General features: G+C 38.9%; 1 protein-coding gene across 1 annotated transcript; it reads right to left on the bottom strand.

Moving 5' to 3' along the window:
* Positions 1-437: 437 nt before the first annotated feature.
* csf3r (colony stimulating factor 3 receptor) lies at positions 438-13,528 on the bottom strand. Its single transcript, XM_071468842.1, has 17 exons — positions 13,386-13,528; positions 10,856-10,960; positions 9,992-10,066; positions 8,659-8,955; positions 7,890-8,022; positions 7,583-7,749; positions 6,773-6,942; positions 6,470-6,620; positions 6,095-6,177; positions 5,763-5,970; positions 5,468-5,656; positions 5,134-5,235; positions 4,719-4,865; positions 4,489-4,629; positions 4,294-4,390; positions 4,126-4,204; positions 438-2,711 (listed from the first exon to the last, which is right to left on the bottom strand). The coding sequence occupies exons 3-17, from the start codon at positions 10,053-10,055 to the stop codon at positions 2,229-2,231; spliced, it is 2,511 nt and encodes an 836-aa protein (XP_071324943.1). The 5' UTR covers positions 10,056-10,066; positions 10,856-10,960; positions 13,386-13,528; the 3' UTR covers positions 438-2,228.
* Positions 13,529-14,627: the final 1,099 nt, after the last annotated feature.

Raw genomic sequence — 14,627 nt, forward strand, 5'->3', positions numbered from 1 at the left:
CAATGATAATACACAAACTAATATTTAAATCGTTTTGTATGTGTCCAAATTTATACGAATATGGATATATACAATACCTAATTTTCGTGGTAGCCCTCAAATGAGAGACAGGAGGAGTGACAAAAATATAACAATACAATATAATGAAAAGCTTAGTGGTTTGAAAGGTAGAAGTTTTTAACACATACCAAACAAAACTCCCACTTTCTAACTGAATGAATTTTAATCCCTTTACATAGTTAAACATCAGTTTCCTCCATCTTTTACAACTGAATGATATATAAAGTAATTTGGGCTACGCTGAAATTAATGAGTAAATAATAGTCATTAAATGAAGTGTCCCACTAACCATTAACCTTGCTCAGAAGAATGAGTCAGGATCCCGTTAAAGGTAATACTTTTTAAACTAATTTCAATGAAAACACACAAAAACAACATTACCTTAGTTGGATTTATTTTGTCGAAAAGACATTTGCCAAAAAGTGTCACACTTTACCTGAAATCACCCGAGGTTAAATAAGGCTGCTTTGCTGAGTGATGATTTTACTTTACCTCGCTGTGTGTTCTGGAAACTGCAGGCTACTCCCTCCATTTTAAATCACATCCATTAGCTACAGGGAACAATATTTCGTGTAAGAATGGTGGGCATACATCAAATGTAGTGCTATCATCAGTCAGTGGGAACAACCTTTCTGTCTTCATAGGGTTTAATATTTATATTCATAGAAACTTTTTTTTTTGTTACTGTTTATGTGACTGTTATCAAAAAGGTATGTTGATAACAGTCACATACACTCACTGAGCACTTTATTATACACCTTACGAATACTTGGTGGGGCCTTCCTTTGCTCTTAGAGAAGCCTCATTGCTTCGTGGCATGGATTCCACAAGATGTTGGAAACTTTCCTGTGAGATTCTGCTCCATGTTGACATGATGATTACATCACAGAATGTCTGCTCATTTATGCTGCCAATCCCCTGTTTTAACACACCCCTAAGTTTTTCTACTGGATTCAGATCTTGTGTCTCTGAGGAGGCCACTGAAGTTCCCTGAACTCATTGTCATGTTCATGAAACCAGTTTGAGTTGTCGACTTTTGCTTTGTGATATGGTGCATTATTATGCTGGAAGTAGCCATTAGAATATGGTAAATTGTGGCCATGAGGGGATGCACATGGTCAGCAACAATACTCAGATAGGCAGTGGCATTAAGATGATGATTGATTGGTATTAAGTATACAAAGTATAACGTATATGAGCCTGGACTGTTGACACAAGGCATGTCCATGGATTCATGCTGCTTACACCAAGTTCTGACTCTACTATCTGTATGCCTTCGCAGAAATTGAGATTTAACAGACCAGTCTATGTTTTTTTCAGGCTCCAGCCATCCATTTTTGATAAGCCTGTGCCCACTGCAGTCTCAGATTTCTGTTCTTGGCTGACAGGAGTGAAACCTGACATGGTCTTCTGTTGTAGCCCATTGGCCTCAACGTATTGTGCATCCTGAAATGCTTTTCTGTACACCACAGCTGTAAAGAGTGATTATCTGCAGCCTTTTCTGTCAGCTCCAACCAGACCAGCTCCAACCAGACTGGACTTTCTCCTCTGACCTCTGACCTCTCATCATCAAGGTATTTCTGTCTGCACAACTGCCACTCACTGGATTTTTTTCTGTTTTTCCCACCAGTCTGAGTAAACTAAAAAAAAAAAATCTCAGTAGATCAGTTTCAGAATCAATCAATCATCTGGCACCATCAGTCATCCCGTGGTCAAAGGCACTGAGATCATTTTTTCCCATTCTCATGTTTGATGTAAATGCTAATTGAAGCTCCTGATCTGTATCTGCATCTTGTATGCATTGCACTCCTGCCACATGACTGGCTGATTGGAAAATCGCATGAATAAGCAGGTGCACAGGTGTTTCTAATAGAGTGCTCAATAAATGTATAACCAACAACAATATCATCTCAACAATATCATTGTTTCTTCAGTAAAGAAGTTTTTTTTTTTTTTTCTAAAGAGGTGACGTGTCTACAAAATGTGGTACAGATAGGACATGGACATCATAATCATTAAATATCTAAGTGATTTTTAGCATTACATCTAGCATGTATATACAGCTTTGTGTCACGCTGGATCAACTTATCACAATCGACTCAATACACAAACTCAGATCTACATGAATATCTTGCAAAGCAGTTATTGTTATAATCAGGGAAGAGCTTTTAGTCATTTTGAGTATCGTTCATGGCTAATGCTCGTAGAAAAGGGAAGTCGTCCCAAAGAATGACTGGGTTGGCCCCTTCTTCGGCTACACAATCATGGCACGATCCAAAAAAACACTGCTCCCTTGCCAACCCATCAGTTGTCATGTTCTGGTAGCACTTAGGACTGAAGGATTCTTGATTCTCCAAGAGCGGCTGTGTGGACTCAGAGCGCAGGTAGACATGAGGCTCTTTGGGTGGAGGGCTGCTGCATGGACCAGAGAAGATCACAGTGGCATAGGGAACAGAGTCACTGTTTGAACCAGAGTATCCAGGGATGAATGGTGAACCACAAATGGACTCTCCCAGGTCACTGGTGTCCTCTGCATTGTTTAACCAAAGATCATCCTCTTGTTTGCTTAGTTTCATTGGGAGGTCCAGGAAGCTGAGGTGGGACAGGTATATTGGATTGGGCTCATCATTGTCCCAGGACGGATGTGTATCCTTCCAATGGAAAATAAATTAGTCATCAGTGTCTTACATCTCATACATTACAAGACATTTTTATGAATATACAGTATGTTAGTTAAAGGTTCTGTAAACAAGATTTTAAACGATAACATAACAGCAAACAATTATTTTCTATGCAGAGTCTGTCGCTGTTAAACCCAATTGGCCTTCCCCACGTTTATAAAATCACAGGGACTGCTCACACAGAAGAAGGTTTAGTTTAGTAGTTTTAATCTAAAACTGTTAAAAAAAGGCCTTTGACAAAGAAAGAGATAAGACCAGAGCACAGGTGGACTGGCCATGGGGATTACTGGATCAAATCCCAGTGGGCCGATCCCAGCGGATAAGTTCAAGGTTGAATTTTTTTTCCAGTCTGTCCGTGGAGCCAATTCTGGTCTGGCTTTACTGAGAGGAGAACCTACGACCTGCTAAAGTGCTGCAGCTTGACTCAGACCTGACTTTTCTTCTCCTCGTTGAGTAAGTAACATGATGGCTACATAATGTTACATATCTGTTTTCATTAGTGATTGGCTAGAGTAGGCATGACAACTTTAGCTGACTTGCTGTCACTCATATGAATTTATTTGAAAATGGTTGTGGCTGGATTGTTTTTTTTTTTTTTTTGGCTCTTGTGTAATCAGGACGACTTTATTCAGTTGTGCTTCTTCTTTGTGTGTTACGTGGCTGCTTTCATTGGGCTTCATAACACCTTGGGGCTTACGGCCAAGGGAGGCTGGAGGTGTGGTGGACAAATTATTTGTTTTGGTCTGAGATGCTGGTGGTCTAGTGTGACATCTAGTGGCGGTGACAAACCTTTAAAGATGTCTTAATTGCTTTTTTGACCACTTGGGGGCTGTGGAACAAACTGTCAGCCCCCAGCATCAAAACTGCTGCTTTCATTTGGTGTCATGTAACTGTTTTGGTTTTCACCAACTCCTGTAGAAGTTAATACGGCTGTTCAATTTAATTCTATTTCAATTCAATTTTATTTGTATAGCGCCAAATCATAATATACATTATCTCAAGGCACTTTACAGGTTAAGGCCGAGACCTTACTAGCTGTTAATTTTGTCAGCCATTGGATGCTGGGCAGGGAGTGTATACTGGATTTATCAGAGCCTTTTTGCTGAAAGCAGCTGCCTGTTGCAGCCGAAAATGGGGATGATGAGAGCAGTGAGACTAAACCAAAATATTACAGTTGCAGGTTGTAAAAAAACTCCACAGAACTGAAAATAACGGCAGAGTCACCTGAAAATCCTTGGTGGGTTTGTCACTACCAGCAACACCTTTCATGTGACACAGAATAATGTGATTCATTGTTCATATAAAATTATGGCTAGCGGTGCCTTAACAAAAATAGGGGCTTGTTGCATAAAACATTTATCTTGCACAGGTTAATTTTCTGCACCTGTGTTGATTCTGATGTCCACCTCTTGATGCTGCTGTTAGCTGGATCAGGAACAACTGGCCAAAAGCGTCCCTTCAGCCTGGAAATAGAAGAACAGGAAAGAAATGTGTTGAGAATAAAAGACATTGTAGCTTTGCACCTGAATACAGTGTGGCAATATAATCTCACCTTTTGTGGGTGGAGAAACAAGTCATGACTATAAAAATGATAAACAATGACAGTCCAACACCAGAAGCAGTTACAATCATCACAATAGTAACCGCATCTGAGGAGAGAGAAATACATATTCTCAATTAAAATATGTGACACTCTTGTTTTTTCTGCCATGTTTCTAGAAAGCCATTGGAAAATAATTATACCAACCAAATGGCTCCATTTCAAAATGAATTGTTGACCCATTGAGGCTCCCACCAAATGTGCTGACCATCATGAAAGCTTCATACAGAGAGATAGTGTTGAGGTCTTTCAGGACCACCCTTCTCTTTACCGGGTCACCATTCACAACTGAAAGAAAAGTCAGACATAAGATACCACCATGTTACAAAAGAATAAAAAAAGGTTTTCGAAAAGCAAAATTTAGATATTTCACCTACCATGAACAGGTCCCTTCTCATCCCAGTAGAAGACTTTGTAGCTGTGAATAATTCCATTCCTTTGGTCTACTGGTAATTCATCCCAGGTAAGCTCTATATGTGACTGCCAAGTCTTTTTAATCCGTATTTTCGGAACCATGGATGGAGCTTTAAAAAGATAAATGTTCATCATGAGTGATTATTACAGTTCCAGTGGTTTTATGATCTTAAAATTAGACACTGGATATTACATTATTCATTTATATCCACAAGAGGGCATTATTCCATCACATATCAGAAGCCTGTGATGGACTGCACAATATATTTTTTACTCATGGGGCACCCTCTTCTCTCACGTCTTCAAAGTTGAGGCAGCCCGACTCTCACACCTCTGCATGCTCTTTGTGTGATTCTCTTGATATCTTTGGTGACTTACCCTTTTGTCTTGTGTAGGCATTGACAGTCTGAGGAAGGCCAATCCCATCCTTAAACCTTGGATACACAGAGATTCCATAGGGCTTGTAGGGCTCAAAGCTTCCTATTGATGAGGGTGAAGAAGTTAGAGTCGATCAGTGCCCACAAACTCCAAGCAGCGTGTACAGGGAGGTCGTGCACAGGAAAAGGAAGATTTTAGGATCTTAGTGTAAGAGTGATTGTTTGAATTCTTGTGGTAAAGGAGGAGCACCAGAATAGAAAAATCATGTAAAATTTGGCTAAAATAAGAAGCAAATGGACCATGAAACCTGCATTTCAGATACTATAAAACATACCTGTTATAATGAGGCTGGATTCATTTCTGTCTGCAATTTCAAACCGGGTGAAGGAGAGATCTGTTTTTAGCAAAGGTCTCCATTCAACCACATAACCAGTGACGCTTGATATATCCCCATTTTTCCACTGGACCAGAAGAGCTTGGTCATCACGAAAAATGGCTGTGATATCTGATATCGCCATAAGAGCTGCAGGCACAAAAACATAATATTGGAAAAATATACTAAAATATGCTGTTTCATACCTAAGCCTTTTCTGAACCAGTTGACTCAGATTCAAAAATGTCAGTTTTACCTTTAGGTTGGCAAATCCGAACTTCAGTGGGGGAGGATTTCCCTACTGCATTTACAGCACTCAGATACACTTTCTTTGCTTTCCTGGGAAGCTGGAAAGTACAGTAGTTCCCCGTCGTAGAGCACAGCTTTCCCTTTTCACCTGGCAGTTTTTGCACTGAGACGATATATGACACATTTTGGCTGTTGGCGTGGAATTGTTTTGATGGCTAAAACAGAAAAAAAAAAGTGAGAAGACGTTATAAAGGCAGACCTCACACACTCAACCAGAGGCTTAACACGAAATACCATCAGCTTGTGACAGGTGTCAAGCAATGTGTGTGATGTGTTCACCTTCCAAAACAAGTGTATGTTGATTTGTTTGTGCATGTGATCCCCTGATAGTTTCACCCACGAGTCTAGGCGTCCAGTGGGAGCTGCAAACAAAGAGACGGCTGTCAGCCTCACATCTCGTCAAAAGCCTGCATTTCTCCTCTCACTCTTTAGAAAGTAAAACTTTTTCATACAAGACAGGTCTATGGATTCACTGCCAGAGTGTGTGGAAAAACTCAATACATCAATTCAGCTTGGGCTATAGAGCAAAGCAATGGGAGATGTAGAACATGACATTAGCATATATTGAAAAGAGCAGAAAATGGAAGAAAAGGCAATAGATTGGAAAATGTTAGAGTGACTGATTGTGTCACTCTGAATTGATCTGAGCCCTACCACTCTCCAAGGTGACTCCAGACCGGCTGCTGCTCCATTCACTCCAGGGGCTCTGCTTGTATCTGACTCTCATCTGGGCAAAATACTGAGTCCCATGAAGCAGGCGACACTGGTCCACAGATCTGGTTGGTTTAATCTGGCTCACCAGGATCTAACATACATCCAAGAGCACAAAGATATGACTCCAGACACACACATTATGAACTTCAGAGAGTTCATACTTGTACCATATGGGTGCTTATAGCTACTGCCTCCAAACTAAGCCTTCAGTTAATTATCAACACTGGATCGATTTGCACTCACTGGTTGTTCACTCCATTGACTACTGTCAGCAGTCTTAAATCGGACTTCCAGGTTGAGGCGGTAGTTACGCATCCAGGCCTGGTGCTGCGATAAGCTCCATCTCAGCTTTAGGCAGCCGTGTCTTTTAGGCACAACTTCAACCTTCAGAATCTTTGGGGGGTCAAACTTAGCTGAAATAAAACAGTCAACAAAGCATGTACTCTATGTAATTTGGATTTTTTCCCCCAGTTCTTCTAGTTTAGTTCTAATGTGGGAGAGGAAAAGTTCACATCAGATTCAGCCCATATTGCCATCACATTCCAGTCACAAAACTAGGTTTTCTAAAAAATAAATAACATAGGAAACTCCAAAAACTTGCTCAACAACACATGCAACTATATAACTATAGGTATTTTCCAAAATCCACAGAGACAGAAAATATATTCTGTCGACTGAAAACATTTTTTGAACCCAAACAAAGATGGTTGCTGGAAATAACAGATCTTCTTTTGGGATTTATTGTATATATTGTATTATTTTATATTTTCATATAAAGGATTTATGTTTTGGAAAAGGAAATATACATTTTTATATTGCACAAGTGGGGAAACGGGTTACAAATCTTTTTTATATGCAGCAGATTGGATATTGTTGGTTAGAAGTACTTTGGAGGATTCCAAAAAATATCTCCAAAACAGCAGTGTTGTGTTGTTAAATGACCTTCTTGGTTTTTCACTGGTCTCCTGTTTGACATTTTGATGGAAGTTACTACTTGCGCACAATAGAAACAATCTGAAAAGGTTCAATAAATATATATTCTACAGTTCTCACCTGCACTGACGGGTTCCAAAATGATGGGTTCTGAAGCTGCCTCTCCAAGTTCATTCACTGCCTTCACATATATTTCCATTTCAGAGAACAGGACAAAGTCAGAACGAGGTATGGTGTAATGGTGGACTCCTGCTGGTAGCTTGTAAGTATAGTTCTTGTTTAAATCCCTGAAAAGAGGAAATCATATTGCAGGAAACACAGTTGTGCAACCTAGCAGACATATTTTGTAAATGACACTTTAAAAAGTCATGACACCAAAATTATGTTTTCTTTCTGGTAACTGTCTCTGAGTACTCCTGAACATTACCATATCTTGGTGTGGAGGGTGTACTTTGTGAGGAGGTGGGTCTCCCGCTGCAAAGGGTCCCAACTACAGGTCAAGGTGTTACGGGAGGTGAGGTTTGCCTGACAGCTGAGGTTTTGTGGTGTTTCTGGTGGATCTATAGATGGAAAAAAACAAAGTGATGTTCTTAACTTAATTTAATTCATTGTATTAGTGGCTGCCCAGGGACTACAGATGGAAAGTAGCTGGAAGCTAAATCTGGTGCAGAGCATCTCATTTTATTGTGTGAGATTAATGTCTTTTGTACTTAATAAAGGTAATAAAACAAAAAATCTCCTTGTTTTATGCACTTTTGTTTTTTTGATTAAATGTTGTTGCAAATGCAGTTTCCATAATATAATGTATATCTGGGTAAAGAATACCAATTAAATAGTTTAGAATAATTCCAAATCAAAAGGTACAGCTTCTTTTTGATGTGATGAATAAATATTTTTGATACAATCTTGGTATTATCTATAAACTTCCAAAACATGTATCAGATCTGCTCAGACTGGTTGATGAAAAAGTTATTGGTTACTGTAAAAGTAAATTAAAATGTTCAGTATTAGGTTTTACTTATTAAGTTTTACTTTCTCATTTCTTATGTTTACCTCAACTCAATACTTAAATGTCCCTCAATAACTAAATTTAAACATTCCAAATCCTTTCTGTTTTGCTTGTTGACTAGCGATATAGGCAGGTTTATTTGATCAGCAATGAACAAACATGTCAAATAACTTTAAATCTTCCTCACATCCAGCTCTGATCTCCACTCCTCCTGCTATTTGAATGGGACAGGCCTGGAGACAGCAGATGAGGAACTCCCTGGTGTGATTGAAGCTTGGTATAACAACCTCAGAAACCCTGCCGCTCTCACTGGCCACGGGGCTGCTGGGAATTAAGCGATCGCCAAGGCGCCACTCTAAATGAACGGTTTGTCCAATGACGGGAAGGCAGTCGTCTCTGATGACGCAGGTGGCTCTGACAGGTGACCCCAAAGGCACCACGGAACTGGACGTCTGGATGGTTGCACATTGTTGTGTGACATCCTCTAACAATGAGAAAATGAAATTGAATGTGCCATGTTGAAGATGGTATTAACTGTACATGCCAGAGGTGGGAGTAAGTCACACATGTGCAAGTCACAAGCAATTCTCAAGTCTTAAGCTTCAATTCTCAAGCAAGTCCCAAGATACTGTGGTGAGAAGCAAGCAAGTCAAGTCGAGTAAGTCAGACAAGCAAGACAATTCAAGTCATTGATCAGATCAAGCAAGTCAAGTGGTATGAAATTATAATGACTTCCACATTTAAATCAGTTAAAGGAAACATCAATGGGTGTTGTAGCCTGCTTACACCTTTTACATCTTACTGATACTTGACATTTTGAGGCAATGTAGAGTCTGGATCTGTGACTGCAAGCCACCCACTGCTACAATAATTATTTTTCAGTCTTATAATTATTCCACTCACAAAAACATATATTTTATTTGTCAGTATAAAGTACTGAACTTGTTTTAACCAAACTTGGGGGAGGGATGGAGCATATAGACCAGGGAAGAACCCATGAAATTATGGTGTGGATCTGGTTAAAGCGACAAAGCCTGGAAATTCTTTTAATCACTTTTCTTATTGTGTAGGATGTTTGGCCTTGGCAGAGGTTTATGTTCTACTGGGTGCCATTCTAGTACATTTCAATACCAACCCTAACCCTATCCAATCACGGTTCCAGAACAACATGTAATTTATCTCAAAAGACAAATGCTAATATTTCATGAGTCCTTTTAGCCATCTGTCTCAAGTCTAAGTCAAGCTTCAAGTCATGAGGTCATGAATACCAAGTCGACGTCCCCAAATGTGTTATAAGTCTAACTTGAGTCAAGTCATGTGACTTACTGTAAGTCCCTCACCTCTGGTAACGGTGCAGTCTTTTATAAATTATTACTATTATTAAAAATTCAACAGTTTAATATTGAGTTTTGACAGAATCCAAGTCAGAAGAAGAGCAGATGTAATAACAATTGTCCTTGTAACTGCTGGTTGGATATTTCCATTTAGATTTGTTATTTCGCTCTGAGAGCAACACTCACCATTCCTCTCTCCATTCACAAATACCACCTGCATGACAATCACTGACATCCATATGGATATCATGATGATAAAACCTGTTAGGGAACCAAAATGAAATGCATTATTCTTAAATTACTAACTTTCATGCCCTATCAAAAGAAAATTTGAATTGCTGTTCCTCCCGAGCGAAGCGCTACATTGTGTGAAGGAGGAACTGAGTGTGATAGCGTCTGTCGCTTCAAAAGACATCATCGGCGCAGTGTTTGAACTGTTTGGTATGGTGGGCTGATGTGAGAAAGCATGTGATCTCCACTAATGCATAATATCTCACTGTAAACAGACACCTACAGAGTGCATTCACTGTTTCCCCGAAACAGTGGAAAAAGAAATCTGCAGGGCTGTCTGTGGTCACTGTCTGCAGAGCATTATCACAGCAAACCCATACAATGATACACGACACACTCATGAATTAAAAAAAAAAAAAAAGTAGCATGATTACACACAGGTTGTCACAATTAAAGCTTTCCTTTACAAAATGAAATTAAAATTCTCTGCAAACAGAATAAATAAGAAAGTTCTTCCTACACAGTGAATCTTTCCTCTTATTCTCTTCTATTAGAGGGATAAAACCTCCAAGCAGACGAAGAAGGTAATCAGACTTGTTGGGCATCCACTCCATAGCTGATTGGTCATGTATAATGATGAGAGGATGGGAGCTTGTAAGCTAAGCAGATGGAAGCAATTTTCTGGCATATTGTACGTCTGATATTAAGTCAGCAACCTGCTTCTTAAACCTGAGAAGCAGGTGGAACCATCACGTCACAAGTACAGGTGTGTGGGAAGTTGGAATGAATTTTGAAGACTGTGTTTTTTGAAATACTCACCATTACACAAGCATGAAAGTTTAAAATTCACTGGACTCTGGCTGCCGGCTCACAAAGCACCACCAACAAAACACAGACATGCCTTCACAGCTGGACTGTGTCTCTCTGCGATGTACAGGAGGAAAGAAAAGGCAGTTATTGGTCTGAAATACAGCTGGAACAATGAACTGGTAATTTGAGCAACAAAAAAATAAACGGACAACAATAATGCCCAAACAACAAAAAAAAACATGACATTTGAACACCATTGCACCTGTGAAAATTTCACATATAGGCACATATTGTTTGAAGGTATTTCACAAACAAGACTTTACGTGTGAAAGTAAGATTTGTCATGTATCTGTGATTTCATAATGGACCACACGTACGCACATGTGGCTATTAGACATTAGATTTGCAATATATTACATATACATTTACATACACATTTGGAAACATTTTTGTTTTTTGTGGCATGATTAAGTTATTGTTTCGGTGATTTATCGAGCAAAAGAGAAATCGCTAGCTCCTGCTTCTCAGACGTGAGTATTTGCTGCTTCAAGAGTAACTTAGCAACCCCAAAAATCCTGTCTTTACTGACCTCCAGGGGTTCAACTTCTCACCCTGCTGCGCTGATGTACAGGTGTGCTTACAAGCCCAACAGAGAACAATGTGCTTTTCAACTCTTCCAAGTTTTTTTAAAAGTTTGTGGGTTTTAGACTGTTGGTCGAACAAAACTAACTGCAATATTAATAATTTTTTTAATTCTACATTATTATCATGTTATCTGACAGTGTGACAGTTGACCACTTAGACATACACCATCACACAAACACATATAAGCACAGAGCCAGTAGTTGAGAACACAGCATTGCGAAACTTCCTGTGATCTTGGTTGCTTTGTCTGATTCTGGTGGGAAACTGAAGAACCTAAAGGACATTATTTATTCCTCAGGCTAAAACATGGTGGTCACATCTAAATTAGTATTGTCAACGGACTCTTGAGAGTTCAATTCAGCTTATTCCTGGTATAAAAAACCTTCTACTTTTGAGCAGAAATGTTTATGTCTGCACTGTCAAATTGCAACCGACCCCATGAGAGAAGGTTTTACTTGAATAATTTGTAACTATCACTCAAACTCACAGTCAGATCGCTGGCCTCAGTCCACAATTACCAACTATTTGGTGAAGTCTGCATTTAGCGATGTGAGGGAAATGGAATTTCTGCCTGTTTCTTATCAGCGGTGTGCATAAAGGCCTTCATTTTCCCCTGCTTTCCTTTTTTTTACGCTTTCTGCTTACTACTAATAGGTAATTGCCTGTGGCTCTGACAAAAGGCAACTGGGAGAAAGGGAGAGGAGAAGGGAGGTGGGGGTGGGGTGTGGGGGAGAGAGATATGCTATTAAATTTGGAGTGTATTTTGTCAACAAACAAAATTTGGCATGCTTAAAATAAAGACTATGTGAATTAAGAGTGGCCACTTTCTGTGTACTGGCCAATCACGTTCCAGATATATATCAATGTAATCATCTTGTCAAGATTTTTTTTTTTTTTTTTTTTTTTTGTCTCAGTGAATCATGTCACTATGTGAAGAGAAATACATGTTTTTTGCTATGGCCACTGTTTCCTTTCCCGTTGGAGGTTACAAAACGCCCACTATCAGGATTTGGCAATATCCTTGACACAGAGTGCAATGACAAACTTACCACTGTTTCCCTTTTTTTTTTGTCTTATTTCTAACACTAAGCTCTGTGTTTAAATAAGGACTTCAACAAAGTTAAAAAGAAAGTTAATTTTTTTTGTATTTAGACAGTTATTAATCAGAACAGTTCCTTGAAGCTCACATGCAGTGACCTTTTGTGTCAGCAGTTGTAAAACTCCCAAAATCTAAGTAGGAGGAAAGGAATCTGTTTCACATCCGCTTTTTAAATGGATGGCCAGAGCATAAACATGATTTCTAAACCTTAACACGCTAACATTACTTCTATAGTGACACTATGAGAAGAATGTCACAATAACAAAAAACAGCAGAAAAACTTACAAAATGATTCTTTGCATAAAAATAAAGCTAATCATTTACTGTTTATATGTAAAATCAAAAATGCTTTTAAAGAAAATATTATAGAAGTTTTAACTGACACTTTTTTACCGTTAAACTTCAAGTATCCTTATTTTAAAAGGATTATTTTATCTTTTAAATCCCAATTATCTGATAATTGTCTGCTTTAGTATTTCATGTTTGTTAAAAAAAAGGAAAGAAAAGAAAACACTGGCATTATTAGACAAGAAACTACAAAGGATGATAAATGGCACAAGTACAATCGAGAATGGCCAAAAAAAATCTGATAAAGAAAGCATTTTAAATTAAATTAAGTTGATCAGTCCTGCTGCTGGATCAGGAAACAACTCTCCAGCCTGAACCTGCGTCATCCAGAAATAAGTTTTGCAAAGTTTCCCCTTTCAATCTGGCCCAAGTATCAAAATCAAAGGAGCAGCAAATGGCTTGATGTGAAGATAAAGGAGAGCCATCAGAGAGAGCGTTGCTACTTACCACACAGCAGCTGCAGCAGACCTAGAAGGACGAGTGGCTCTCATCAGCTCTCACAGCACCAGATGAAACAGTGTGGCTCAAAGAAGTTCAGATTAGAGGACCTATGCGTGTGTTAGCCAAGCAGCAGCAGCAGCAGCAGCAGCAGCAGCAGCAGCAGCAACATCCTTGTTTTGAATTTGTGAAACTTCACTATTTTCCAGGAAGGAACACATGACTGATGGGGCCCAGTTATGGGAGAGAAACATGGGTTGTTTAAATTCAGGGCTTTCTCGAAAGAAATGAGTAGTTCAGCTAAAAATACTCAAATCTGGACCAAATTCTGTAATTCTTTAGTGATATTCTATATAATTATTTACTGTCATATTAAACATGTGTTCTTCCTTACAAAGGCAGAAACAATGAAATTGAAAAAAAAGAAAAAGGGTTTGACCTTTTAGGATGATTACCCTATTGGGCGATTTATGTCTGGGCAATCTAAAGTGTATACAAGCTCGGATCATTAGCATTATTAGTGTTTCACTTTTAGCACGACTAGTTTATCTGATGTTTCTTTTTTTCCCCTCCATTACCGTTACTGCCTTATTTAAGTGATATATTCAAACTCAGTTCAAGATGTTGGAGCATCAAAAAAAGTCTTTCAAATCTTTCAATTACAGCAGAAGCGTTGAAAAAGTTGGTGAATTAGCTTTAGCAATAAGGTTAGCTGTGAATGCGACAGCTAGTTAAGGTTTGCTTGAGAGTATTCATAGTTGTTTGGTTTTTACCTCTGTTTTGTAGTTCCTGTAGTTTTTTCAGTTTTATTTTGTTTTCCAAAATTGTATCAATAAAATATGTCGTTAATACATTTTGGCTTTGTAAGACAGTGATGTGATGACGATGGAGTAATAACTTCAAGTTGAAGGTGGTGAGGCACCCAGAGAACCACAGTAAGTCTGGTTTAGCCTGACCCCTCGTGTTGAGTGTGACCTTTGAAGTAGTAGATTGCCGAGACTGCCTCAAAAAGCAGTCATCTCCCTCTCTGTGCCTGTCCAAGCCTTTGTCAGCATGGTAATAGAACAAGCTTTTAAATGGGATTGTAAACTGTTCTTTGACCCCCCAAGGGCACTTGAAACTACTTGCCATATCACGTTTATTAGCTTATTAAATTGTAAAATGAATCTCTGGCTGAGGCTTCAATTCAAACGGTGTACGAGACGAGTCAGTGAGCTCACCCACTCAACTTTTAATCTAATAGCTGTATCC

Source organism: Trachinotus anak, unplaced genomic scaffold (genome assembly GCF_046630095.1).
Source record: "Trachinotus anak isolate AG129_WGS33_773 ecotype Australia unplaced genomic scaffold, CSIRO_AGI_Tana_v1 ptg000032l, whole genome shotgun sequence".
In the NCBI taxonomy this organism is placed as follows: domain Eukaryota; kingdom Metazoa; phylum Chordata; class Actinopteri; order Carangiformes; family Carangidae; genus Trachinotus; species Trachinotus anak.

Excerpts from the sequence above, each read along its gene's own strand:
- csf3r (XM_071468842.1), bottom strand. The coding sequence starts at position 10,055 with ATGATATCCATATGGATGTCAGTGATTGTCATGCAGGTGGTATTTGTG. Across the intron at positions 7,750-7,889 it reads ACCCTCCACACCAAGATATG|GGATTTAAACAAGAACTATA; the intron begins GTAATGTTCAGG and ends TCCTCTTTTCAG. Across the intron at positions 6,621-6,772 it reads GTCAATGGAGTGAACAACCA|ATCCTGGTGAGCCAGATTAA; the intron begins GTGAGTGCAAAT and ends GATGTATGTTAG.